The 27,379-nt window shown below is 34.8% G+C and overlaps 1 protein-coding gene across 3 annotated transcripts in view; it reads left to right on the top strand.

Moving 5' to 3' along the window:
- The window catches only part of LOC111055270 (putative mediator of RNA polymerase II transcription subunit 26), a 190,787-nt gene that overhangs the window by 122,296 nt on the left and 41,112 nt on the right, over positions 1-27,379 (top strand). For all 3 annotated transcript variants that reach the window (XM_039434314.1, XM_039434311.1, XM_039434312.1), the window contains exon 4: positions 27,228-27,333. In XM_039434314.1, the coding sequence (XP_039290248.1) occupies positions 27,228-27,333 (106 nt within the window). The remainder of the gene's footprint in view (positions 1-27,227; positions 27,334-27,379) is intronic.

Here is a 27,379-nt window from a genome sequence, read left to right as displayed (position 1 = left end):
TGATTTCTCTCTTCTCTACATTCCGCCTTTTCTAGGATACCTGTCTCGCTCTGTTTTATTCTTCTGTCTATTCCATTCATTACCATCCACAAATAATTCATAATCAAACATTATCAGTTGTCCAAACCGTTTTGTATCTGTGGGCAACCAGAACAGCCAAAGAGATGAAATGGTTCTTCATTAATCATTATTGAAATTCTCGCGTAAAGCAAGGCTACATTAACATTCAGGCTGAACAACAACAATGAGCTACGCATAGGGGCAATAAATAGCAACCCCCACCCCTCCAACTCTCTACTCACTCTGTAATGACCTAATTTGACCCCCTCCCCTGCCTCACACCTCCCGCCATGACCTATCTCAATGCGGTATTTGTTGTGATTGTGAGTGAAGGTCATTGGCAAGGTCAACTTGTGCCCCTATGTTGTAACAGAGCTGCTGTCCGCTGATTGCTGAATTCCCTAGTTGCTGATTCTATTCTGTGAATGAGGGCGGTAATTTGCTGATTGCTGAAACAGGTTGAATCTGATGAGAGTAGAATTTTGTTTTTGTCCGTTTGATTGATTTTAACGAGAGTAGAATTTTTTAATTTCTATTCGGTCAGATGAAAGGTTAGTTTCATGTTTTCTCTTTTACATTGAAATATTATCGCATGAATTCTCAATAATATTGTAGATATTATCTACATATGCTCCATAGTGTTAACAGCTTCCGCAAGTAGTAGGCCTAGGTACCTAATTAGAGCGCGGACTTTTCTTGATTTGTATGATCGACATCCATGCTACTGAATTGATTGATTGGCTGCCTTTATTAAAAACCTAGGAGGGCGAAGTTAGGGCGCAGCCGACCCTCTCTTACACTTAATCCTCAATTGTAGAGTGTCAGAATTTATTGTGAGAATAAGGATATTATATGAGTAATAAGCTTATCATATACAGGTTACAGTACAGTGATTTGATTCAACCACTCTACTGGAATTTCCACTGACCTAGTTGGCCTGTAATAGCCAACTTCAATCATTCAAACTTATATTTGACATCATACTGAAGTCCTATCAGTCCCGTCATTGTTCTGTCTTCAATCCAAACTTGACGAAGTTTCAAATTCAAACGAAGAGGAAGTTGAGAGATATGAACATTATTAATCTAGTGGATAGAGCGTAGATATTGATTCAATGAAATGATGTGTCATATACTTGTATTATTTTGAAACAAAACTGAGTTCTAATCGTGGCTTGCTTGATCTCCAATTAGTTGATCAGCATAATCTTCTTAGCTTAATTCTGTCTGATTGAGTTTCTTATATATTTTCTTTTGCTGTGTGTATTGTGAACCCGTATATTGACGTAACACCATTATTGTTCATGATTTTCGAGTTAGCATATTAAACAGTATAGTTTATTAGATAACGTAGCCTTGACATTTTCTGAATTACCTTGGCAATGAATCCTGTTCTCCAAACCGCTTTTCACAAAATGTTTCTTGTCGGTCGAGATTTCTGGTTACTGAACGACTTTTCGTTCTTTATATCTCTCTTCGTTATTTCGCTAGAAATCTAATGTTATTCAGGAGGAGTAAGATGATGTTTTTTCATTGATAAATAATGTTCATTTAATATACCGAGATAATTTAATGATCATGATTTCAGGGAACTGTTCACATAAAACATACATTTTTCAGACAAAAATGGCAATATATGACAGCTGTATCTTTCAAATCTAGTATTGACTATCACTATGTGTTGAGAATTGACACTAGGGTCTAGGTCTAAAGCAAGGCAACAGCTACTAGATAATATGTGTCCTGCCACATATTGTTTTCCCAGTTTTATGTCATGGAAAGAGGTTTTATCTCAAACCCTTGAATCCTGCTTTCCTATAAATTCCTACTCCGCTGAGCAGAAAGATCATGCAATATTGGCTCTTATGGGAGTGTTCACACATATGTATTCTGAACACTCTCATATGAACCAATCGTATTCTTTTCCCTCTCCCGGACAGCAGAGCGAAAATTCATTGGAAACAGGGATTTAATTTCCAACACTACAAACCTGTTAAATGGTGACTACTTGTTGTAATTCGAGTGTTTTGTGTAGGTGTGAGTATATGTTAAAATCTCTGTCTTTCTCTCGATTGGCCCAGGAAAGGCAATAAATTTGAGCAACCGCTTGTTCCAACACGATTTGTGTCGCCAGCCAAGGCCAGTGTCACACTAATTTACTTTCTGTCGATTTGTGGCGACTGGTTTAGATTGGAAGGAATACTGGGGGCTTTATTGTGTATGTGTATGTGTACACCGATCATTGCTGTATGTTGAGCATCATTATTGTGATCCACAAGATACTTATGAAGCCTCAGTCACTTCTAGTGTATTAGGTTATCAGATCTTCTATCTTCTATATATTTTTATTAATTCATACAATAAGTACATCATCAAAATTATAGGGAGAGGAAAATAAGTTAACGTTGGGCTATTCCTCTCCCAAATTCAGATGATAAAGTTACACGTAGTTCGAAATAGGTCAAGTCTTGTAGTTCACTTGTAGATAGGAAATGATTCATTAATTTAGTATTCAATATTATTTGCATGATCATTGGTGTTCCTTGTCTGTTAGCTCATTACAAACATGTTTTCCAATAAGTTTATGATCTGCTGGTCAGAGTAGGCCGACCATTGGTTTTTGTAGGAGCTCACTCATTTTCATGCTGCCCATCTGTGAACACCCTCATTAGAACCTATGGTTTTCTCTATCTTCCCACTCTTCGCTGTCAGCGCTCAAACTTCGGTTTTGCAGGCTGCGCCTAATGTGTTATTTTTACTAACAAAGTTAGTTTTCTGTATGTAAATAATTGATTATTATTTTGCTTAACTTTGTATTAAGGATTATTATTTTTACAATTATGGCGAAAAAAGTTTGATTCGATTTGTTCTTCTCAACAGAACACATTCATCAACAAAACGTACCTCCAACAACAACGTAGTGAAACTTTCAAAATTCATTGGATAGCTGGGCTCCAGTGATGATATGATAATTTTAGATTAAATATCATTCGGTGACAATATATTCTAGCCTTGGGATAATATAATACATGATGCTTATAATGTATGATACATTAAATTTATTGATAATATGATTTATTGTGTGCTTTTATGCAACACTTTACCAACATTATAATAATACTGACCACATTATTTCTCCTACAACCCAAGGTTCTTATGTGTGACCATGTTAGGTTTCTGTGGTGGGTGATCTAATAACATGCATCTAGCCAGTATCCGTAACACTGTTATATACTATACACATATAAACTGTTGTTTTATTTTGATTGTGCGGTCAAATGTTAACCTAGATCCTGTGAAGCGGTTGATCTCATTTGCTGTGGTTCAAGTTGTGAGTCATAGCTGTTATGGAAAATCGTAACGTCACGTTTTAGTATCACGTAGTGTACGGTAGATGATAATGTAGCGTGAAAGGTGAACTACTTGCTGAGGTCACGTGAATACTGTTATTTATCTGTGGATTCTGCGTATCTGTGGATACTGTTCAAAAACGATGTGGAAGTACATGTTGAAATTGTTCTTTCGATAGTCAGATTCTCAAATCTGTCACTCTGTCAATATTTTATTTGCAACTCTAAGCCAACTCGGTATTTTCTACTTCAAATACTCATCCAAGAGTATCATACTTCAAGGATGTAACAGTCTCTTTTCCATTTGAATTTGGTTCGATTGCTCGATTTTTACTATACATTGTTTCTGTCATTCTGTCAATATTTGCAACTTCAAACTGATGTAAATGACTTTTCAATTAAGATGGATTATGACACTACCCCCGTAAACAAAGCCGTAGTGCACTCGTGTGACGTCAGCACAGGTAGGGCTTCTACACCAATAAAATTCGTTGATTTCAGCTGATCTATATCAGCTAGTGTTTTGATTGGTGTAGAAGCCCTACCTGTGCTGACGTCAACCAGAAAGCACTATGGCTTTGTTTAAGGAGGTAGTGATTATGATCGTTTCATGTAACTAATTGTCTTTCTAATAATTCTTCCCCGGATTACTCCGTCTAGACATGTGGGTCCTGATTAGTATTAATTAACATACAATAAAAATGGCAGTATTACAAAACCAAAACAAAATCTCGAACGGAAACAATTATAACAAAATGAAATAACTAACAAAGTGAGCTATCTGTAACGATGAGAACGGCCTTGAAAATATTATTATTAGAAACCGAAAGTCAGAAACATGCCCGGTTTTCAGAGTACAACGATCTGAGAGTAATTAGTGAGATAGCAATCGCTAGAAAGAGTACAAGAGTGAACAAGTGATTAAAAAGCAGTACGCGAATCATAAATGCGGGCTAAGGGGAGTACAAGGACACGCTGGATATTAATAATACTGCTAAACATGAAACCTGATAAATATCTACAAGGTTCCTTGAATGTTCCCGAAAAAGGTCGGAAAATCGAAGTTGCTATGAGAAGAAAATTGTAAAGCTTCGTTTACACCGGAGTTAATAACACGAGTTATTAACAAAAAGTTATTAACTTGACTAAATCGTCAAAAATTTCTCTTGACAAAAGTTAATAACTCATGTTTCTAACAGAAAATTCCTTGTTATTAACAAGATATTGTTGTCAATATAATTGACTTCCATATGAATTCATTTAACGAGACTATTCATATGATGTAACAGGCCGGAATAAAAAGCAAAAAATTGTCTTCAAATTTCAATTGAAACATGTGTGTGATCATTAAAATAATGATCTTCATCTGATCTAATGTAAATAAATTATAATGCGTTTACACCAGAGTTTGAAACAAAAGTTTTCAACATAAGTTAATAACATTTTCTTTTCGCTGCTACTTTTGTTATCAACGAAAGTTAATAACTTTTTCACGTGTTTTGTCTGCAGCTGTAGTTGTAGGGTAGGGATGCTGGGCGAGGGGGTTGCGGGGAAGATAGAATAGAATAGAATATCTTTATTAGCCTCAATAGTACATCACAATTTGACATATAGGCCAGTCAACACAATACAATACAGCACAATAAAAACGGGCAATAAACCACTACAATAAACAGTCACAGTAGTACATTGGATTGAAATTCAAATATACATTACATACAGTTCATAATATACAACAATACACATCATTCAAAAATATACATTATTTTTAATTCATTTCAAAATCCGTAGGATATAATTTTTTCTCCATATATTCTTTGACGGAGTAGAAGGGATTATCTAAGAGAAATTTTTCTAGCACATTTCTAAACCTTTTGTAATTAAGTTGTCTTATTTCAAAGGGCAGTCTATTCATAATTTTGATTGCGGCATTAGTGGGGCTTTGATCTGTCTTGTGGAGTCTGCTTCTTGCTAAATTCAAAGATTGACTTGTTCGAGTATTATGTGTGTGTGTAGCACTTCTCAACTCCATTTTATCGGGATTAGCTTTCAAGAACAGTAAACATTGTAATATGTATAATGAAAAGAGTGTTGATATACGCAATCCCTTGAAAATTTCTCTACAATGTTCACGAAATGGAGCTTTGGCAATGACTCTGACAGCCTTTTTCTGCAACAAAAAGATATCATACGCTTGTGCTGCACAACCCCAGACTATTAGGCCATATTGGATATGCGACTGAAAAATGCCAAAATAGGCCTGACGAATGCCATCCTGGTCCAGCTCACCACAAAGACGTTTGAGGGCAAATACACTGCTGCTCAACTTATTTTTCAGACTGGCAATGTGATGGGTCCAAGTTAGAGTAGGGTCTACAATGATTCCAAAAATTTCTGAGCCTTATTATTTGTGCTATTGGAAGCAGATCTACTTTTAAGCCCAAACGTGATTGTTGTTGTTTTATCTGCATTGAGAAGCAGCTCATTCGCATTCAACCACGTTTGAACTACCTTCAAATTAGATTCAGAAAGTGCCACAGCCTGAGTGTCATCTGAATGCCTATTGAGAACTGTGGTGTCATCTGCATATAAGACTATTTTTGATGGGACATTGATGCTCAAATCATCAATCATAATAAGAAAGAGCAAAGGACCCAGGACCGAGCCCTGAGGTACTCCACACTTAACAGACAAAGTACCCAAGCTTTTACCATCCACACATACATATTGAGTTCTGCCCTGCAAATAGCTGGAGAATAAATCCAGTGCTAATCCTTCAATCTGTAAGTGCTTCAATTTTGCTAACAGGATGTCATGTGAAACACATTCAAAAGCTCTACTGAGGTCGCAGAATGATACAGCAGCAGAACATTTCTCCTCAAAACAGTCCAGAATTTCCTCCACCAATTTAATCAGAGCATGGGTGGTTGATAGGCCTTTTCGGAAACCGAACTGAGTCTTACAGAGCAAGTCATTCTCCTCCAAAAATTTGCAAAATTGCTTTCCAAGCAGAATTTCTATTATTTTCGAAAAAATAGGAACTATAGCAATGGGCCTGAAGTTTGTAATATCTTCATGTTTACCCTTCTTGAAAACCGGTATTACTTTAGTGATTTTGAGTGAGGTGGGAAATTTCCCTTCCGCAATGACTTTATTTACAAGGCATGTGAACGGGGTTAGAATACAATTGATAATATTCTTTATTAGAGCATTGGACAGTCCATAGTGGTCCTTACTATTCTTTGTAGACATATGCTTTACAACTTCCAAGATACAATTTTCTGTTACAGGTTTGAATCGGAACTTCTTAATATTTTCAGGAATATTTTTCTTTTCTAATAGTTCAGCCGATGTTACTCTATAGTTTTTAACAAGTTTTTTCTTAATTTCTTCAGCTGTATTTACAAAAAAGCTATTAAAATTATCAGCTGATATATTTATTTGCGGTAACTCCTCTCTTTTTTTTTACTTTTATTTACAATGTTCCACAACATTTTTGACTTATTTTCAGAATTTTCTATAATATTTATGTTTGCTACTTTCTTTGCTTCTCTTATCATTAGTCTATAGGAACTTTTTTCTCTAATATACATATATCTATAATCTAAGTGTGTTTTAGAAAGAAAATACAGAAAGTCCAACCTATTTTTCTGCTCTTTCAGCTCCGGAGTGAACCAATAATTGATTTTATTATAAGAATGCCTAGCGGTTCTTGAGTTAGAATTAATTTTTTTGATCATGTTGAAACTCAGATCATAATAATATATAACTGTATTCAAAAATAGTAACCTGTTATTAACAAAAGTTACCGACTCTCGATGGATAACATAAATTTTGTTAATAACAAGGAATTTTCTGTTGAAAACACGAGTTGTCAACATTTTCAAGAGAATTTTTGTCGATTCAGTCAAGTTGACAACTTTTTATTAATAACTCATGTTATCAACTCCGGTGTAGACGCAACTCAACATGACGTTATTAACTTTTGTAATTAACATCAGTTGATAACAAAAATGTTGAAAACTTGTGCTATTAATTCCGGTGTAAACGCAGCTTAACAAATTAGTGTCCACTATGTTTGATAATAGATAGTTATTCTGTAGTTCATTAACGAAATGTAAGTTGAATTCTTTCTCATTTTATTAAGTTTCAACTCAGTTCCCTGTCAATTTTTTAATGGATACCGTACTGAGTTGTATGAGAAACGATGAAGCGATTCTGGACTCCATTCTTACATGTCACATCACTTGGAATACAGAAACATATTGATATCTTGTCAATATTTAGTATGTAAATTGAGTAAAATTTATTGGATATTTTCTAATGAATGTATAGTGGATTCTATGAAATGAACCTCTGATTTAGTATCTTCTTTCTTTCTAGTAGTACCCTTATCGTTTTACAGAGGTTGGAGCTAAGTTCTTGAACTAAACAAGTGTAATCCCTAATTATAATTAAGGCAGCAATTAGTGAATTGTTGAGTTTTCAAGCGGAACTTGAAGTAATTAGTTGAATAATTGGTGTAAATGGATTCAGGTACAATGATAATTATTGTATATACCAGAACATTTTAGCAGAGTACCCTGTACTTAGTGTTGGCTTTACTACTATTTACATTGTTTAATTTCTTTCTCACCACATTACCTCACTATTTCTCCGCCCAAATTTCTTAATTCTTGTTCTCTCATACCCTTTCCTTGTTATCATTTTCATCAACTTCCTTCTTTTCTTCTTGTAGCCTTGCTCTTGCTCTTTGTCCTCATACTCTCCTTACTTTAACTCGATCCGTCTCCTAATCCTCCTCCTCTTCCCCCTCCTCACACATATACTCCTCATCCTCCTTCAGCTCCACACACTCCTCCACTCACTGCTACTCCTCTCACCCTTCTTTTCTTATTTTTCTTCTACTCCTAACACACCCCTCGTCATCCTCCTCCTCATAATCACAATCTTCTCTTGCTATTCCTCCACATACTTTTCTTGGACTTTTCTTTCTCCACTCTTACTCCAATTCTATTCTTGTTATGGTTCTCCTCTCTTTCTCTTCCTCTTAATCCGTGTCTACACTGAATAAATATTCGACAAACATGTTTGTTGAAACAGTTTGTGCAAATTTTATTATGTTTGACAAACAATGTTTGCCCGTGGCCAGTGTGGACGCGTCACCAAACAAAATATTTGTAAGTGGTGAGAACTGGTTTTATGTTTTACAGCTGTCAACACTGAAAATGTTTGGAAAAACAGTAATTTTTTGTTTGCAAACAATGATTGTCCAAACTTTTTTAAAATGTTGGTCTCTGAGCTCCTCAACAAACATGTTTGCCGAACATTTGTTCAGTGTAGACACGGCTTTCTTCGTCATTTTCCTCTTCATTCCGATTGACCATATTAATTCTGTTTCTCTTATCATTCTTCACCTCAATCCTCTCCTACTTTCATCCCCTCTCCACCCATTCGCCTCTCCCTCCTCCTACTCACTTCTGTACTTCTGTACTTCACTTACACTGCTATACCACTTCCTTCTCCCCCCCTTATCAATATCATCTTTTTCTTCAACCTTCTCCTTCTTCTTTCTCCTTTTGTCTCCTTTCATTCCCCTTATTCCCACTTACATCCTTCCCACCTCCCGTGTGTGTGTGTGTGGTATGCTTCTAATTTGTTTCACCTTGATGGTCTTTCTCTTTTGACAGCTAATAAAACGGTCCCCCCTTCTATATTCTTTCACCCTCTCTTCCTCTTGTCTTTTTCCACGTCCACACATGTTCATTGCACTCCTTGATAGTTTGGGAGCTCCCTTCTAAATCCCCTGTCTTGAACCTTTTCATCAAAATTTCCCACGAGATTTATCACGAAAATAATGCATTCTTCTTTTTCCCTTCTCGTTCTCTTTTTTACATCTCTTTCTCATGTTTTCATTGTTTTGTCCCGAATGACTTCATGTTCAATTAGTGCGTGTTCCTATTTGCAATTTTCGGGTGATCTCTTTGTTTCTGCCTGATGTCTGGTTCCCATCATTGAATGTGTTTCAATTGTTGTCTGCCTTGTGTTTTCCATTGTGAGTGAAAGACTTGACCAATCGGCTGATCATTCCTAATTAGTATACTACAGATTTCTATATGTGTAACAAAGCCAAATTTTCCTATTAACCAAACTTTGTTGGATTTAACTCTTGTTTGCCCTTCTGCCTGCAATTTGAAAATATATCTTCAAATAATCAAGTTGAGATTCAGTTTTGTTCAAACTATAACTTCAAACAAGCTCTAATATGTATATTAAATATTTCCAATATAAAAAATAAGTCTATTAAAGATTTCTTCTAAAAAAGTTTCTTAATAGATGAAAATATAGTCTCAATTTACAATTTTCAGATTCTTTCTTGATTTTCCACAACTTGTTTTATCAGATATTTAATTTGTTGTTATTCATTTCTCATATGTCCTAACGAAAGTTTTCTTATTTTTATAGGTGAGTCACATACTTGCGGAACGATCTCTAATGAATTCTTTCTTTCTGGTAAGCGTCATTACTTCTTTATCACTTTATGAGTTTCCGATTGTTTTTCCATAGACATTAACATTTAAAATTATGAGGAGTGGCCTAAGTTGTGAATTGCAGCTAAATGGTTTGATTTTCTGTGTTTTTATCTTGCTTCCCGTAATACCAGGCCAAAGTTTTTTCAATTTCATCTCATTTTTGTGCAGTAGAGGATGAATATTGTTTGGTTAGTTGACAAAAATAACCGGAAGAAGTTTGTTCCTGTCATAGTGGTGAAAGGGAGACGGACAGATGAAAAAAATGTTTGAATGAAAAGGAAAGTGAATATCCGGCTGCAATTACAATAATTATTTGATGTGATTGTTCAGTTTCCTGTTAGCTCGCGTCATTCCATTCGGAGATGATTCAATTGTGACGTCAATTTTGGTAGTTCACTATTTCAAGTCAATTTTAATTTTTTTTCTATCATTGTCAGGTATTATACTAATCAAATCTCCTCTCACGACATTACATCTATTTTGTCCAAAGTCATGTTATGCTCTGTTATGTCGTAATCTTATTCTCGGTATGTCCAAATATGTGTGTTATAGGCGAATATTGATCATCTTACTTTGTTAATTATTCTGGTATTCATTTTTTTATATTCGAATATACGAAAATTGTTACAGTGATAGTGAAACAAACAATAGATTCCAACTAGAATTTTTTCTATCTCTTCAATTATAAAAAATAACTTGATCAAAACTTGATATCTGTAAAACTTACTAAAGTATTTCCATAATCAAATTCAATTATTCAATTAGCCCAAGATATATAATGTAATATTCTTTTACTCATTCAACCCATTCACAAACTAGTAACTATCTATCATTACGATTCATTAATGAGAACTGAAGGTAGAACAGCAAAAAGAACAGGGAGGAATTGGAAGAGAATTGAATGTGATATTATGAAAATGTAACGATGTCGATACGCAACGGAGCAAAGGAGAGGAACAAGAAGAACTGAAGAATATATTAAGAGAGAGAAGAAGAAGGGGAAGAGGAACAACAACAGAAAGCAAAGGGAGAGACGATGAATAAGGAAAAGAGAAGAAGCAAATAATAGAAATGAGAAGAACAAAGAGGAGTAAAAAAGAAAAATCAGAAGAGAAATAAGAAAAACATGGTTTGAAAAAGGGGAGAACCGGAAGAGCAAAGACGAAGATATGGCCTCAGAGTGGACGTGGTGTAATAATTTGAATCCACCTTTCTTTTGAAATTACTGGAAGTCGTTACCATCTCTAGAACAGCAGCAATCTGTGGCAATCATATTTACGACGTGTAAATTGAAAGCTTTTCCTGTGTTTGCGGCACCTAATTTAAGTGTCATTTCGTGGGGCAACGGGAAGTAGACAAAGGAAAATGCAGGAGCGTACTATGATACCCATAAGTCGTTGAGCATATTTGAAGCTCGTTAGCTGATTAGTTCTTGATCAGCTGAAATTTCATGCTTACCTATCAGCTGATATTCTCTATCATGCATAGGCTCACAGCTGATTGTGTAAAAGTCCTTCCATGCTTCCAAATGTTGTTTCCCTACAGTTATCTTGAAAAGTGACCATTCCTGCACTGATCACAGAACGCAAAGAATCACTTTTCCGCACTAGTGCGCAAAGTGATTACTATGCTTACACCAGATTTGCAACATGACAACTCAAAATAGTTAGTAGTTTATATAGAGGATCAGTGCGCGAGAACAGAAATTAAGTTCGCAACACTAACTGTGGTTAGACAAGAATAATTTCAGTGCCTACATAAGAAAACTCGCCTATGGCTCGTGTGTAAACGTTTCTTTCAGTGCAGCAAAGTGTCACTTTGCGCACTAGTTACACAAATAACTATTTCTGTGTTCAATTGAACGACTTTGCGCCTTCTTGTGCCACGCTAAAATGATTTCATCTCATTTTTGTCCAATTATTCCATTAGTCACCTGGCTTTGCTTCTGTTGATAACCTAATTTTACAGTGGTCGAATTTAATGGACGTACACGCAACCACGTTTTGAAGCTGTTTCAACAATTATTTCATTTGTATTTGAAAAATTGATCGTCAACTATAATATAATATATATAAAATAGAATATACAATAATCCTCTTCTTCTTCTTCTTTTTCTTCTTACAATCAAGGATTAGGCTTTAACCTGTTCCGACTCACATCTAGCCAATTATTCAAATAAACATAAAAAAATCCAATTATTGCCACCGCTTGCGTGGTCTGCCAACATCTCTTTTGCCTACTGGCTGATAGTTATAGACTTTAAATGGTATTCTTCCAGCTAACATTCTTTGAACTTGCTCCCTCCATTGATGCCGATTCTCCGTAACTCTTTCATTCATGCTGCAGATTTTAGATTCTTTCCTAATATCTTCATTCCTGAAATTATCTCTTCTGTCAAATCCCTTGGTTCTCCGGAGAAATCTCATCTCGGCTGCCTGCACTCTACCTTCAAGTGGCTTCGTAGTAACCCATGATTCACTATCATAGAGGAGGACTGGAGCGGCTATCTATCTATTCTACTCACTCACTCGCAGAACTAAAAATCTGCCGGATCAAAAACGTTCAAATTTGGTAGGTATGTTCAGTTGGCCCTTTAGAAGCGCACTAAGAACGGATTTGGAAAAAATTCCAAAGATACGTCCAAAATCCGCGTTTCTCCAGCGTTTTTTAGCGTTTTTTCAGCTTTATCGAGAAAAAATGAACAGAAAATGTTAAAATTTAGTACAAAAGCTCAGCTAGGGTGTAATGATGTTGTGTTAGAAGGAATTTGCAATAACGTCAAAGATACGCCCAAAATTAGCGTTTTTTTGCACTTTCTCAGCTTTATCGAGAACAAATGAACAGAAAATGTTCAAATTCACTACAGAAGCTCAACTGGGGTGTAATAATGTTCTGATAGAAGGAATTTGAAATAACGCCAAAGATACGCCCAAAATTAGCGTTTTCTCAGCTCTTTTATCAAGTAATAGACAGAAAATGTTCAAATTTGGTACAGAGGTTTAGCTAGGGTCTAAAAATTTTGTGATGAGTTGACTTTAATATTTCATCACAGATTCGCCCATAATCAGCATTTTTCCAACTCTTTTCTCAGCTTTTCTGCGTTTTCTCACCTTTTTCAATAAGTGATGGAAATATATTAAAAAATTCAGTACACAGGTATAGCTGAGGTGGAAGAATTTTGTTCGCCAAAGATACGCCGATATAGTAACAGGTGCTTGTACCAGCGTTTTTGACGAGCGAAGCGAGCACGCTGATATCATTTTTGGACGATCCAGTCGGGGGTCTAGGGGGCAGAGCCCCCTGGCTAGACGGATATGGCGAGCGAAGCGAGCCTGACGGCTAGTTACCTTATAAAATTTCATAATTGTATTTGTTCTAGCTTTTTTACCCAAAGTCCTGCTGATATTTCCACATATCATTTGGAACTTTCCTATTTTCTTCTCAATATCTAATTCATCTTTGTAACTAATGTCACTTCCTAGATATGTATATTGAGATACTTGTTCCAACACTGTATTGTTGATAACAATTTTCGATCAGACCGGATATTTGCCTCTGAATGCCATAATTTTAGTTTTCTTAGTTGATATTTTAAAATTATATTTCTGAACAATTCCATTGAGAATATGAACTGATCTTTGGAGGTCATTTTCATCGTCCTTCACTATCCAAAAATCATCAGCAAATAACAATGCATTCAGGTGAACGTTCTTTTCAAGTTCTATTCCTAAACCTACTCTACATTTCCATTTTTGGAAAATGTGGTCAAGATATATATTGAATAAAGTGAGTGATAAACTACACCCCAGTCTCACTCCTTGGTTGACTACCAATATTCCGATAAACTCACAAATAGCCTCGGAAATATAAAATAATATATCAATTCATTTCAATGATTATTGAATATTACAGTGAGTATAGAATGTTACATTCTATACTGACTAATATCAAGCGATCATTGATATTGAAATTTTCAGTTAATAAACACACCACTCTTATCATAGAGCTGCTATAACAACACACCTTCTTTGTATGTCCTTCTACGTGAATAAATTTGTGAAAACAATAATCATATGCTATTGTTAACTCCTGTGTGCTCAAGCCGAGCAATTAATTGCCACAATGCTAACGTTTAATCTTTTCCTGTTTGAAGTAGGCTATCTTTACTATTTAAAGCAATAAATATAGTTATAGATATCAAGATGAGTAATTCATTGTCGACCTTGTACACGCATTTAAAATGAATATGGTAGCAGCATTGAAGTTAATTTCTTTATTATTCTCTGTGAAAAGGTGCGCTTGTCATCTACGGCAGCTATTAACTAATTAGATTTTGTCATTGTACTGTCATTCTTTGATGATTGATGATGGTGTGAGAAATGAGGAGGAATAGGAAAAGAAGATAAAGAAGAAGTAAAAGATTTTTATTTACGTGTCAAGGAAAAGTTGCATCTGATTTGTATTCAGTGTGTGTCATATTTTTGTTGGAAAGGTGTGTGTGCTACTTGAAGGTTTCAATTGTTTTATAATAGTATTTCTTCAGAAGTTGAGGTCTGCTCTTACTTTATTAATTTTACCTTCGAATGTTATTCATAATTTTCAGAGCAGTATGTTTAAGATAAATAAATAAATCAGTCAATATGGCCTTCATAAGCAATTTATCAAAATTAATCTTTCAATTAAATTAATATACAATCAATCAGTGAATATAATCGGTTTCACTCATTTTTAAGGATAAGCAGTCAAAAATATTCAGGGCAATATTACTCTTCATTTATTTTGATGCAGAATCAATTTTTGCATCACAAGCTATTTTCAAATAGATTATTATTATTATGTATTTCGGTTTGAAGTTGAATCTTTGTCTCAAATATACGATAACCTTTACTCTGTTCACACATTTCGTACCGACTAAATTCCTTCTTCCTCTTACTCTATTCAATATTAAGTTTTTCATACAATATTGTACTGCTGTATTTGAATCAGGCTAATGGTTTTTCATAATTGTAAATACTAATCCCCTACAAAGAAAAGATGGGATAGAGAATTGTGCAAGCGGCAAAATGAAACGTAGAATGAAGTAAGAAGGGTTTAAAACATGAGAGAATGAGAAGGAAAAGGGTTGAAAAGATAAGGACAGAAAGGCTTGTGGAGGGAGAAATGTCGGATTACAGTTGAACGAACCAGATTAAATTGCTTTCAATTAGGCTTTATGTCCAGCCTCTCGCTTTTTATTTTCTAGCTCTCCCTCCTCATCTTTCATCTCACACATTTTCTTTCTCTTTCTCTCTCTTCTCTTCCTTTCTTATCTTCTACTGAATCACTTATCAGACAGTTTTCCCTCAATTTTTGTTCAACGATAGTTCTTTTTTCAATTTCCTCTCCTCGTTTTCTGGCTGTGAAGGAAGGGGAAAACTCAGGGATTTAAAACTGGGGGAACCGTGTGGATACTTGCATCGATCCCCCATTTTTCCATCATCCAATCCAATACAAACAATCAGCAAATAACCCAATAACATCAATGCCCTCCAAATAACATCAATGCTTCTCATTCTACCAATTATGCCAGTTCCAAGTGAATCTCACGATGTGCAATTCTATTCAATCAGCAAACAATGCTGGATATCGTTCACTACATGACGTCATAATCGTCTATAGATGAACTGAAAAACAAATCAATAAACTGAAACAAATACTATATATTTATATATATATATATTGTAGTACATGCATTGCTTTTTCAATTAAGTCTAGTTCATTTCCTTGCAGACTAAAATAGATTGGAAAGCTGACGGATTTCGGAGATGATTTTTGTATTTGTTTTTCGCAGCGCTACTTTTTCCTTGTACCGTCAGTTTGCTTTTGAGTTGATTAAAAACAATATTGTCAACATTGTTTAGTATCTGTAGCTTTGGATTTCATCAGTTTCAATTTTCCCTGATTAAAAATATTATGGTTAACAGGGGAGAAAATGTTCAGCTTTGATTGTGATTGAATAATTGGGTATAGATTCTTTTTAATCAATTTGAGTAGGTTTTACACTTATACAGAGTGGGTGACAAGTCCGAGAACGGCTTAATATCTCATACACAAAGGTAATTTGATGGTGGGTGTGATTGAGGATCCCACTCAAATTGAAAGAAAACTACTCCACTATGACTTCAAAAATCTGGTCCCCTATCTTGGATCCGCCATATTGAATGCAACTTTATTTTTTAAAATAGGAAGGTGGTCATGCGATACATGATTTCGATACGGAATTTCAAGAGAAAAAAATGGCAAAAAACGCATATCCATATATCAAACCGTTCAGAAGATATTATCATTAATAATCAACATCATTCAAAGCTGAAAGGAGAGAAAAAAGTCTGAGAACGGCTTAATATCTCATACACAAAGGTAATTTGATGGTGGGTGTGATTCCAAGGTGGGTGTGATTGGGGATCTTACTCGAATTGAAAATACTACTTCTCCATGACTTTACAAATCTGGTCCGTCATCTTGGATCCGCCATATTGAATGCAAATATATTTTTTTAAATAGGAAGGTTGTCATATGATACATGATTTCAATACGGAATTACAAGACAAAATGAATGGCGAAAACCGCTCATCGATATCTTGAACCATTTAGAAGATATTCAAATAATTAAACAATACCATGCAAATCAGAAATGAGATACTGTACATAAATGGTATTGATTAATTATGTGAATATCTTCTAAACGATTTGAGATATCGATGTGCGGTTTCCACCATTCAATTTGTCTTGGAATTCCTTATCGAAATCATGACCAAATTCCTATTTAAAAAAATAAAGTTGCATTCAAAATGGCGGATCCAAGATGGCGGACTAGATTTCTAAAGTCATAGAAAAGTATTATTTTCAATAGGAATAGAATTCCCAATCACACCCACCTTGGAATTAGATTTTTTTATGAGATACTAAGCCGTTCTTATACTTTTTTCTCTCCTTTCTGCTTTGAAGTATTGATTAATATTGTGAATATCTTCGAAACGGTTTGATATATGGATAAGCGGTTTTCGCCATTCTTTTTCTCTTGAAATTCCGTATCGAAATCATGTATCGCATGACCACCTTCCTTTTTGAAAAAAAAGTTGCAATCAATATGGCGGATCCAAGATAGCGGACCAAATTTTTAAAGTCATATTAAAGTAGTTTTTTCAATTTGAGTAGGATCCCCAATCACACCCACCGTCAAATCACCCTTGTGTATCAGATATTAAGCCGTTCTCGGACTTTTCACCCACTCTGTATAGAGATGTCAAATTGGGGGTACTTTTGTAAAAACACGCTTTGTAGATGTCTTGATCTATGTAGATTAGTATCAATTTGTTAATGATTTTGATCGATGAATTTCATTACACGTGTTTTTTCTTCGATTCCTTTCTTGATTGTAACGTTCCCAATTTTTTATACTTATAAAATTGAGATTACATATTTGTATTGAGATTACAAACGTGATAACACAGGTCAATGAAACTAATTTTTCCATATCGCACATATCACAGATGAACTCTTTATCAAGTTTTTTTATTAAAGAGTTCGTATTGATTTTATGTTTCACTCTCATGGAATTGGATAATAATCTGATTGAAAAATTTCCGTGTCCATTAAATTGATTGTAATTTGTTTGAAATTTCAATTCAATTCTAATTCTTTATATTGATACTAGTAAACTGAAATCTATATTATCCTTAATGGTTTGAAAACCAAGGAATCTATAAAAATTGAATGTTCACAATTTTAATAAAAATGAAAGTAAAATTTAGGTGTAGCAAAGGATGTATAGAGACAGTACTCCTTCAAAGAGATTCAACTGCAAGTGAACATCAATGCTTCACATTCAAGCAATGCTAACAACAATCATACTATAGTTTGTCATCGTTGATATAACCTTGCAAGTCGAAGGCAGTGAAGGTGCCCGGTGAAGAAGCAAGTAGGTCGCGGTCTGCTGATTCAAAAAACTACTTCCCCTGTTTAACATCCCCCACAATTAACATCCCCAAAATAGCACCTTCTTCCTTTCCACCCCGCGCGAGAACCCCTCTAATTGCATCCTGGGAAAGTGCTGGTAGATACAAGTCTCGTCTCGTACTCCAAACAACGGATACTTTGAGGAAGTGACAGACATGTGAAGACGTCAGCGTTGCAATAAACAGTGTCTAGGGATCGGATAGTAAATTTAATGAGAAATTCGATGAAATGGATTTCAAAGTAATAATTATTTCAATTCGATGTTATATAATTCTATGGTAGGATTCAAACTGATAGCATTGGTGGAATGGGAAGACAGTTTAAAGTAAATCACAGTGCAGTCTTCTATTCAAATTACTTGTAATTGTCAAGTTTATATCTACTTATTCTTCTATTTCTTCCGGCTTTCACGGTATAGGCATGATTGCCTGTTTTGGTCTAAATGCCTATACTGTACCGTCTACTTATTACAGTACTACTTATTAAAACAAAAATAGAAACCAGTGTCGGCTGTTGAACCATTGTCAACCCTAGTAAATTGAAAGTTCAAACATGGAGCAGCAGAATACATAGGTCTACTGTGATTTGTGAAATTTATTTCCAAAATTTGTTAGCTCTTGAGAACACCACTCGAGAGGGGCAAATCTTGAGTAAATAATTATCAATCAATTTGAAGTACAGTTTTGTTAAGTTAGGGAGGGACGAAACATTCTATGATCTGAAAACAAATTCTAATACTGGGCTTCACTAGGCCAATCGTAATCTCTTTAATCGAGGATTACAGCAATGTTGAGTTGTATAAGTTGAGATGAGTTATATCAGCACAATGTAAGCTATCAACTCAATGAAGGTCATATTGATCCTGGTTGGTGAAACCCAGCTTAAAAAGTTTTAGTTTTAAAGTATTATGATTGTATATCTCATTAAATTTGATGGAATTAAGAGAGCGGCATGTTAGGTTATGTAAGTTATATCAACACAATCTAAGCTATAAACTAATTGAAGCCAATATTGATCCTGGTTGGTGAAACCCAGCATAAGAATAGTTTAGTTTTAAAGAAATATCATTGCATATTCCTATCAGATTTGATTGAACTCAGACACTGGAATCATTGTCTTTAATTCTTCTCAATTCCATTGTTCTTATTGTTGATGCATCTCTTTCTTATCCCTCTCTTTTTCTACCAGTTTCTCACTTCTGTTTCTTGTTCTACCTCCTCGAATTTTGTTCATTGCCGTTTCAGTTGCTTGTTGCAACCTTGCAACGTTGTAGCGGTCGAGTGAATTCGCAATGAATTATTCATGATTTGTTAGCATTCAATTTGGACTAATAATGATCTAGAGGCGTCTCTCTTCTTTGCTTCTACTATGCATAATATTGTATATCTGTTTGTATTATGCATGGAATATCCAAATATATATGTATACACAATGTACACTATACCTGTGTATACTACTAATTCTACTATTGTAGTATATAGTATTTTCTTGTCAAGTTTTTGTTGTCTGGAGGTCGTCATGCTCAACTGCTCGCGACAGTTTTTCGGGGCTTCTTGAGGGAGAGACCGAGAGACAGTGTGAGATGGCGGAAAAGAGATATAGCTAGGGACAGAGATAGAATAGGCGATTGTGTTAGTGTGTGTGTGTGTGAGAGAGAGAGATAGATTGATTGATTGAGTACTTTATTTATGTAGATTACAATATATACTGGCTTATACACTTATATACAATAGCTGACAATACAGCAAAATTATGGATGCATTTACAAAATATTAATTAAGAAAATAATTATTGAGCTGTATATAATATGAAAAAAACAATTTCTAATAACTATAGATGAAATAGATGATATTGTTAGGCATCTACATAAATTGGCGGAGCTTTGGACATATCAATGTCCATTCTTTGGAAAGAATATTCGAAGTATTCTTCCCACTAACTCTCTACCAAAACGTTAATTTCATTAATTCAACTGATTTATTTAAAAATGAAAATTTTGTAAAAGTTTCGATTAGTATGAAGATTTAAGAGAAAAAAAACAGAAAATTAATAAAGTAAAATGATTATATAAGTAAGTAAGATCAAATAGTAAGAGAGAGGGGGAGAGAGAGCGTGAGAGACGAAAAAATTAGTCTACTGTTTGCAAAGATCAAAGATGGCCTTCATGCATTCCTTCCGGTAGTTTTTTTCTGGATTGAGTTGGTCAAATCGTCGCTTCGTATCTAATTGATAAATTGGATCAAGTGATTTGTCCACAAGAAACGAGTTTACATTTGAATCCAATAAATTGATAATAGTTGTGAGTACATTGTTATCATAGAATATACGTAGGAAGAATACTTATATGAGTATCTTAACTACATAGATAAGCATGTTTATGGTTCCTTATGGCTGTGTTAAGTTTTGTCAGGTTGTGTTTTTGTAGTCATATTTTTATTGTTATCATATTCTTAATTACAGTATTTTCTTTCAAGTTTTCCTGGATATTCTTATCCAAATACACTTGTGAAAACAATAAATCAAGTGTTCATTTTCATGGCTCTCTTTACCCTCCTAAATACATATCAAATCAGATTCCATACAAAAAGCTAGATAAAAGTTGATGGAATGAAGAGAAATCAAAAGGGGATGTATTTAGAATCTGATAAGGTTATAGTAAGACTCGTAAAATCTGATCCTACAAACAGAATCAATATCAAATACAAAACCCGAAGTAAAAGTTGATCATACAACGAGAGATCAGAGTAAAAGTTGAAGGGGAAAATCATTATGTGATAAGGTCTCACGTCAATCACACCCACAAAATCGAACAGCTTTTGTTGTTTGACACAGACTAGACACAGTGCAGAACGCCATGTTACATCATCACTAAATGCAGTACCTACAGCTACAAGCTACAGGGAACGCAGTCTTTGGTTTGATTGACAGTTACACAGATAGGCTGGCTCATGAATCGTGATTGGGGGTGTTGGTCAATCACGACTGGTGAGGGACAGAGAGTGAGAGAGAGAGAGAGAGAGAATAGGGATTTGATATAGAAAAGAGGCAAACTAGATAGAGAAGTGAGAATAGGAGAGACAGATTGAACAGAGTTTTACTGGGAGATAGATTGATAACTGAGAGATTGAGTGAGATGGAAATAAATATTTGGTGTAAGAGAGAGAAAGAGAGGGAGAGTGAGAGTATCTCTGGTGGAAAGAATGATAGAAAGATAGACTGAGAGTGAAAGAAACACACATAACGATTGAAAAATAGAAATAGAAAGAAGTTGAACGAGGGAAAATGAGAGAACGTGCGGTGAGAATGAACATCATGTTCAGGAGACTAGTGTGCATTCATGGAAACGCTTGAAAACAGAGGTATGCTAATACGAAATTAAATACTGAACAGTAGAAAAATTGGAAGAGGAACTATTAAAATTTGGTTGTAGCAAAGAACGAGATGGAAGTTTGGGATAGACATAGGTTGGAATGGATGAAAATAAAGGAAAGGATTGGATGGAATGAAGAGTGAGGAGAAACATAGAATCATGAAGATGTTGACAAAGATGAAGACAAAGCAAAGTCATAAATAGAGAAAGGGTGGAAAAAACTAGAAATTGATGACAAAAGTATAAAATTAAGGGAACTAATAAGAAGAAAGATACAAAGGAGGAAAACCATGGAGAAAAATGATTTGGCCAAAGTTAATGAGGAATCACAAGAAGAAAAATATGTAGTCGATAGTGACGAGAGCATATAAAGGCTAGATAAAGACGAAGAAGTTGGAGAAAAATTATCAAGCTTTCAGTATCAAAACTACCATAACATTTGATAGACACTAGCAGTGAGGTATATCAAACACAATTTCTAGGTATTTTGAATGAGGGCTTGTCTCTCCTGTATGTAGTCACGATTATTATATAGTCACGATATTTATGTTCATGGCTTATAATATTATGTGTTGAGCAACAGTGTTGTCATGATTATAGTATAGTAGGCCTACGTTTAAGAGGTCTATGACCGCTGCTTATTACATTCAGGAATCATATATAGCTGGGCGTCGTGAGTCTCAGCTAGTCAATAGTCTCATTAGCCATTGAGTTTTTAAAGTTGAAGATCAAAAGTTTTAGTTGATAAGTTACTATTAAGTTGAATAATTACTATTGCTTAATATTTATCCTGTTGACAGTCTATATTATTTACCTTTCAGATTAAGTTATTCAACGTTATTTTCCAGCAAGATACCCGATAATTTAATATTATTATATACCCACGTATTTTCTTATTTAAAAATGTGATATCTTTTCAGATTATATAGATGAACACTATTAGCTATTGGCTGTCGTCATGACTACTGAATCGCTGCTCTATCATTTGTTGACTTGGTGATTGGTTGAATTCTCTCTTTCATCAGTTCTTATTGGCTCTCGTCATGTGAGAGTATTGTTGCTCGGTAGATGGCTCCAGCTTGTGATTGGTTCAATTCTCTCTTGAATCAATTGCTATTGGCTCTCATCATGTGACATTATTGTTGCTCTGTAGATGGTTAGCTTGTGATTGGTTTAATCCTCTTCTGAAACTCAACTCCCATTGGCTTTCGTCATGCCAACAGAATCGCGACTCAAACATAGGCACTGTCGTACTTGCCTCATGATTCGTTGAAATCTCTCTTCGCTCAACTTCTTTTGGCTGTAAAAATCATGACAACATAATCGCTATTCATTCAACAAATTCTATTGATTTCAATAGATTTCCTTGTCCTAAATTCCATGACTCAAAAATACAGCAGTTAATAATCCTTGTTTCTCTCCATCACTCTCTGTATTGTGTAGATGAGTTGAAGGTTCGCAATTGCTCAATCACTATCATATCAAACTTCTCCAATCAACTGATGGAAGCAACATATCCTAAATCCTAAATCATAATTTCCACTTCAACAATCCTCTGTTAACAAATGCAATCAATAATCATCACATTAATTCCTGCATCGTATCAATGAAATCTCCAATAAATTTTAGGTCTGCAATTTGACAGAAACAATGCGCGCAAAAAGCGAAATATTAATCAGAATGACATGCATAACTAAGTCAGCCCTTTTCGTCAGACATGAACTACGTGGGCGGACAGTGTAATCAGGCAAAAGAGCAATAAACAGGTGGGTAGCTGAGAGAAAGGTAAAGAGAATCATAGACAGAGAGGTGAAGGCTTCAAAGAGTGAGCCTAATAGCCTAAAACAGTGTGTAGGTGTGCTTTATTAATTGAACGCCATGACAGTTTCAGAAGTCAGCATCATCCCACTTCAAATAACCCTCTCTCTATTTCCCTGGAGAGTCAGTAATACATTAACCTTTACAACGGCTACAGTACTGGATATTGCAATTAATCCACTGTGGGAACATCGGTCAACACTCACGCAAAACATTGTAGTCTGATTCCTACTTTATTATTGTAGAAGCTGCAAATGGAGACAATGGTAGTTTTCACACTCACCGATTATTAGCTGATACTCAGAATTCTCCTCCGATTCGCTGAGAATTATCCAATCAGAGGACTATGAATGAAATGAATGGATGAATATATTTGGACTGAATTAATTTATTTGAACTTAATCCAGTTGGACTGAATCTGATTTTCCTGTGTGTTTTCGAATCTCGAAAGTAAAAATTCTTACTTATCGCTGATTACAATTTATATTTGAGGCTTCAGTTTGAAAAGGTTGATAAGAGTTCAGGTCTGTCTAATTTCAAGTTTTGGAATTTTGACTCAATTTCTTGACAACTTGTTTACCAATTAGAATCTTTCTTCACTTTATTATTCTCCGCATTTCTCTCCCTCTCTCTTCTCCTCTTCTTCTTCTCTCTAATCAATCCCTTCCTCTCTCTACCATTCTTTTCACACGTTTAACACTTTTACAGCAAGTAAGAGATGTAAGTTAACTTGTATAACTTGTCCGGCAGCTCACGCTGACTGTGAAAGAACAACTCTGAAGCAAGATGAAAAAGCAAGAACACATTATAGCGACTAATTAATGAAAGCAGTGGAAAGGGTGTGTCAATGAACACATCGACCAAGCATCAACTGCATAATTTGCATAAATTTATAATCAGTGCCATTCTCACTTGAATTCAACATAGTGTTAACAGGAGTTATTTGTGTTGGTATGCGGGTTGTGTATAATTTGCCACTGCATCACCAATTGGTCAACTCATTTCTCTTCTCATTTTTCAATTTTCTTCTTTTTCTTCTTCCCTTCCGACTTCATGTAAATGTTTCTATTTCAATAATTAATTATTTGTTCTCTGCTTCTCCTTCTCTTCCTTTATCTTACATCTTTTTTCTCCTGTCACACAAATCATTTTGCACACTTTATTTCTCATTTTTCTTAGTTTATCATTTCTCTTGTAATTCAATCCTTGTCGTCTACCTTCTCCTTTCCATTTTCCTTTTGACTAAATGTTCTCCTTTTTAGTTATTTTCCTTTTCTTTCGCTCCTACTTTAAACGTCTCTTTCTCTTGTCGTACACCTTCTTTGTGTACCATGAATGTGTATTCTCTCAATCTCTTTTTCATATTCTTTGCCTCAGACTCATTTCACTCTTTCACCCAGAGATAATTTATCAATATCTTGATATTATACATGTTTTACCAGACCATGTACTGTATTCTCTTATGCATCTATCTATAATTGATTCAGTCAAACTGGAATATAAACTGCATTTTTATGTGTTTACTGTATTCACAATTTATCCAGTTGAACCGCATACAACTAATGTGCTACAATGCTACACAGTTTTCAGTTATTCAATTTTATTTTGAAGAACCTAGTTCTTTCTATCTAGTTTTTAAAATATATCAAGCATCATGTATGAATTATTTGTATGTAACATAGCAGACTATATTTTATCGGGAATAGAAATCTAACCCCATACAACAGTAACCAAGCAGCCCATATAGTTTTATTGTGTGGTTCACATTGAAATTTCAGCATTGGGTGAATGTGGGTACGCATTGATGCTATTATAATGAATACTGACAGTGAGTGGATATCACTATAGAAGCTTCTACATTTTATGTATGCAAACGACACAGGATAGCTTACTTCTATATTTGGAACATTTTAATAGGATGGAACTTGGAGGAGCTTGGATGAATAGAGAAAGTGAGTAGGAAGCTATTGAAGAGTGAACGAGACGGAATGAATGGTTTGTTATTTTAGTTTTCGGGGGGGATTGAGTTAGGCCTTGAACCCTGTATGTCCCCTCTTGAGCTGGAGGGTGGTGGGTCAAGAATGGGGGGGCGCTATTTTAAAACCGGAATAGAATCGGAATGGCATAGCTAGCATAGCACGAGACAAGATAGCAGTGCTCCGCTACGGACCGAAATGGAAACGGATTTCGGCGAGTTTTGCTTCCACTTCCTGATTCCTCATTTGAAGGGCATTCTTTCTATATTCACATCCACTTGTTACTGTCAGCATTGGTTCAGTGGGAAGCATTGATGTTATTTATGTAGAATGCTGACAGTTTGTTGCTAACCTCACTATACTCTCATTCAGTGGTCTCAGTTCTTTGTTGTGTCTGATATTGTTTTGTTTTTGTGTTGTCGTTGTTTTCTTCAGTGTATTCTATTTATGGTAGCAAGGTTTTCGTGGTGTTTAGTGTTGTGTGGAATTAGGAAAGATTTATGTTTGTTGATGTTTCAAGAGAAATAGAAAAGGCAATTTAATGTTGAAAGAAATACAAACATTGGAAAAATACATTGGAATTCATTCTTTCATGTTATTCGAATGAAGTAAATCTGCATGATTCAAAAATTAAAAACTCACATTAAAAGGAAGATGAAAATGTTGAGGGTATCTCCCATATAATCTCAAGGCTATAGGTTGAGAAATGTTTTAATGAGAGAGTTTGAAGTGTTCGAACCACTAGAAAGAAGTTTTTTGAGCTCATAACTGGCATTACCAGCATAGTAATAATTATAGTTCATAAGACCATCACTTTTTCGCTTTTCACTCATATTTCTATTTTTTCTCTCTTATCTGATTGAATTGTTCTGAGTCTCCTTAAAACTTGGAGAAAAGAACCAGCAGCTTTTTTACAAACCTGAATACCATAAAAGGCTACCAATATAATTTCAATTAATTTATATTCATGAATGTCCTTGTCAAAAATGTCAACTAACTAAAATTATCAAACTGTTAATCCCTATTAGCTCCAAGAAGTGTAATATATCCAAATCCACTCAGAATACGAAGAAATACACTGGATGTTGAAGAATGCGACACATAAAATGATAACTTCAATAATTTAAAAGATCATTGGCACAGAAAAAAATCGAATTATAATATTTGATGAAGTCAGTTTAGATCCAACGACACAAAAATTTGAATGTCAAGTTTGGCAGAGTAGAATTATGTAGTGGAAAGAGAAAACAAATCAGTTGCGAAGATGAAAATTGAAATCAATATTACAAAGAAGGAAAAAATCGAAACGAGGAAGGGAAAGAGTAGAAGAACCAAAATCCCAGAGTGTGACTGATATCACAATGCATAATAAATTGACGTGGAAATGTAAATTATAATTTATTAAGTTGCCTTGGCAAGTCAAAAAAGGTAAGAAATTATTTCCCAACATGGAATTCCATGCATGCATTTGGTTGGTTACCAAACAAGGTGTGCCATTTATAATCCTCAATAAGGGAATGAATAAATGAATCGCTAATGAATTAGTGAACACGCTGTTCACCAGTCATCACAAACTTGTCACATTATAATTAAGATGGCTGATATTGATAGCCTGATGCTTTTCGCGCTGTGAGAGATATTCCAGTTGAACATAAATACATATAAAATGAAATACATATGAATAATATGAGTTCAAATGCACATGCACCTCAACACAATCATATCAAAAACTTTCCCTCAATAAAACTCATTCCATCACAAAACCATTCACTGAATACAATATTATAGAATATGGTACAAAATAAACAAACACAGCTAAAATAAACAGAACCAACTTCAAATTCCAAACAACAAATTCTAAACAATTCACAACACGGCAAGTCGAGTTCATGTTGTGTCTATGTTTAGGTTTACTTAGATTTGTTCTTATGTTCCTTGTACTAAGTTGCGTTGATCAATGATTTTTTAGTGATCCCTGTTGTACTCAGTTGATTCTGAGTACATATTTTACAAATTTATAATATAATGTTTCATGTAACGATAGAAGAAACAATAAATATTGCATCAAACCAGTTGTATGTTCTCTATTGTATATTAAAGGATATGATATTATTGTGTTTTAGGTTGCAAGTAAACCATGGAGCGCTGGGGCGCCTCCGAACCACCTGACGGGACTCTGCAATCACAAGCGGAAAGCGATCGCCCAGTATCACGACATCAAGAAGCTGGGTGAGTCAACAATTAGCTCACACAATACATACTTATCGATTGACAA

Source organism: Nilaparvata lugens, chromosome 8, assembly GCF_014356525.2.
Source record: "Nilaparvata lugens isolate BPH chromosome 8, ASM1435652v1, whole genome shotgun sequence".
In the NCBI taxonomy this organism is placed as follows: Eukaryota; Metazoa; Arthropoda; class Insecta; order Hemiptera; family Delphacidae; genus Nilaparvata; species Nilaparvata lugens.
This window is presented reverse-complemented; position numbering and strand designations above follow the sequence as displayed.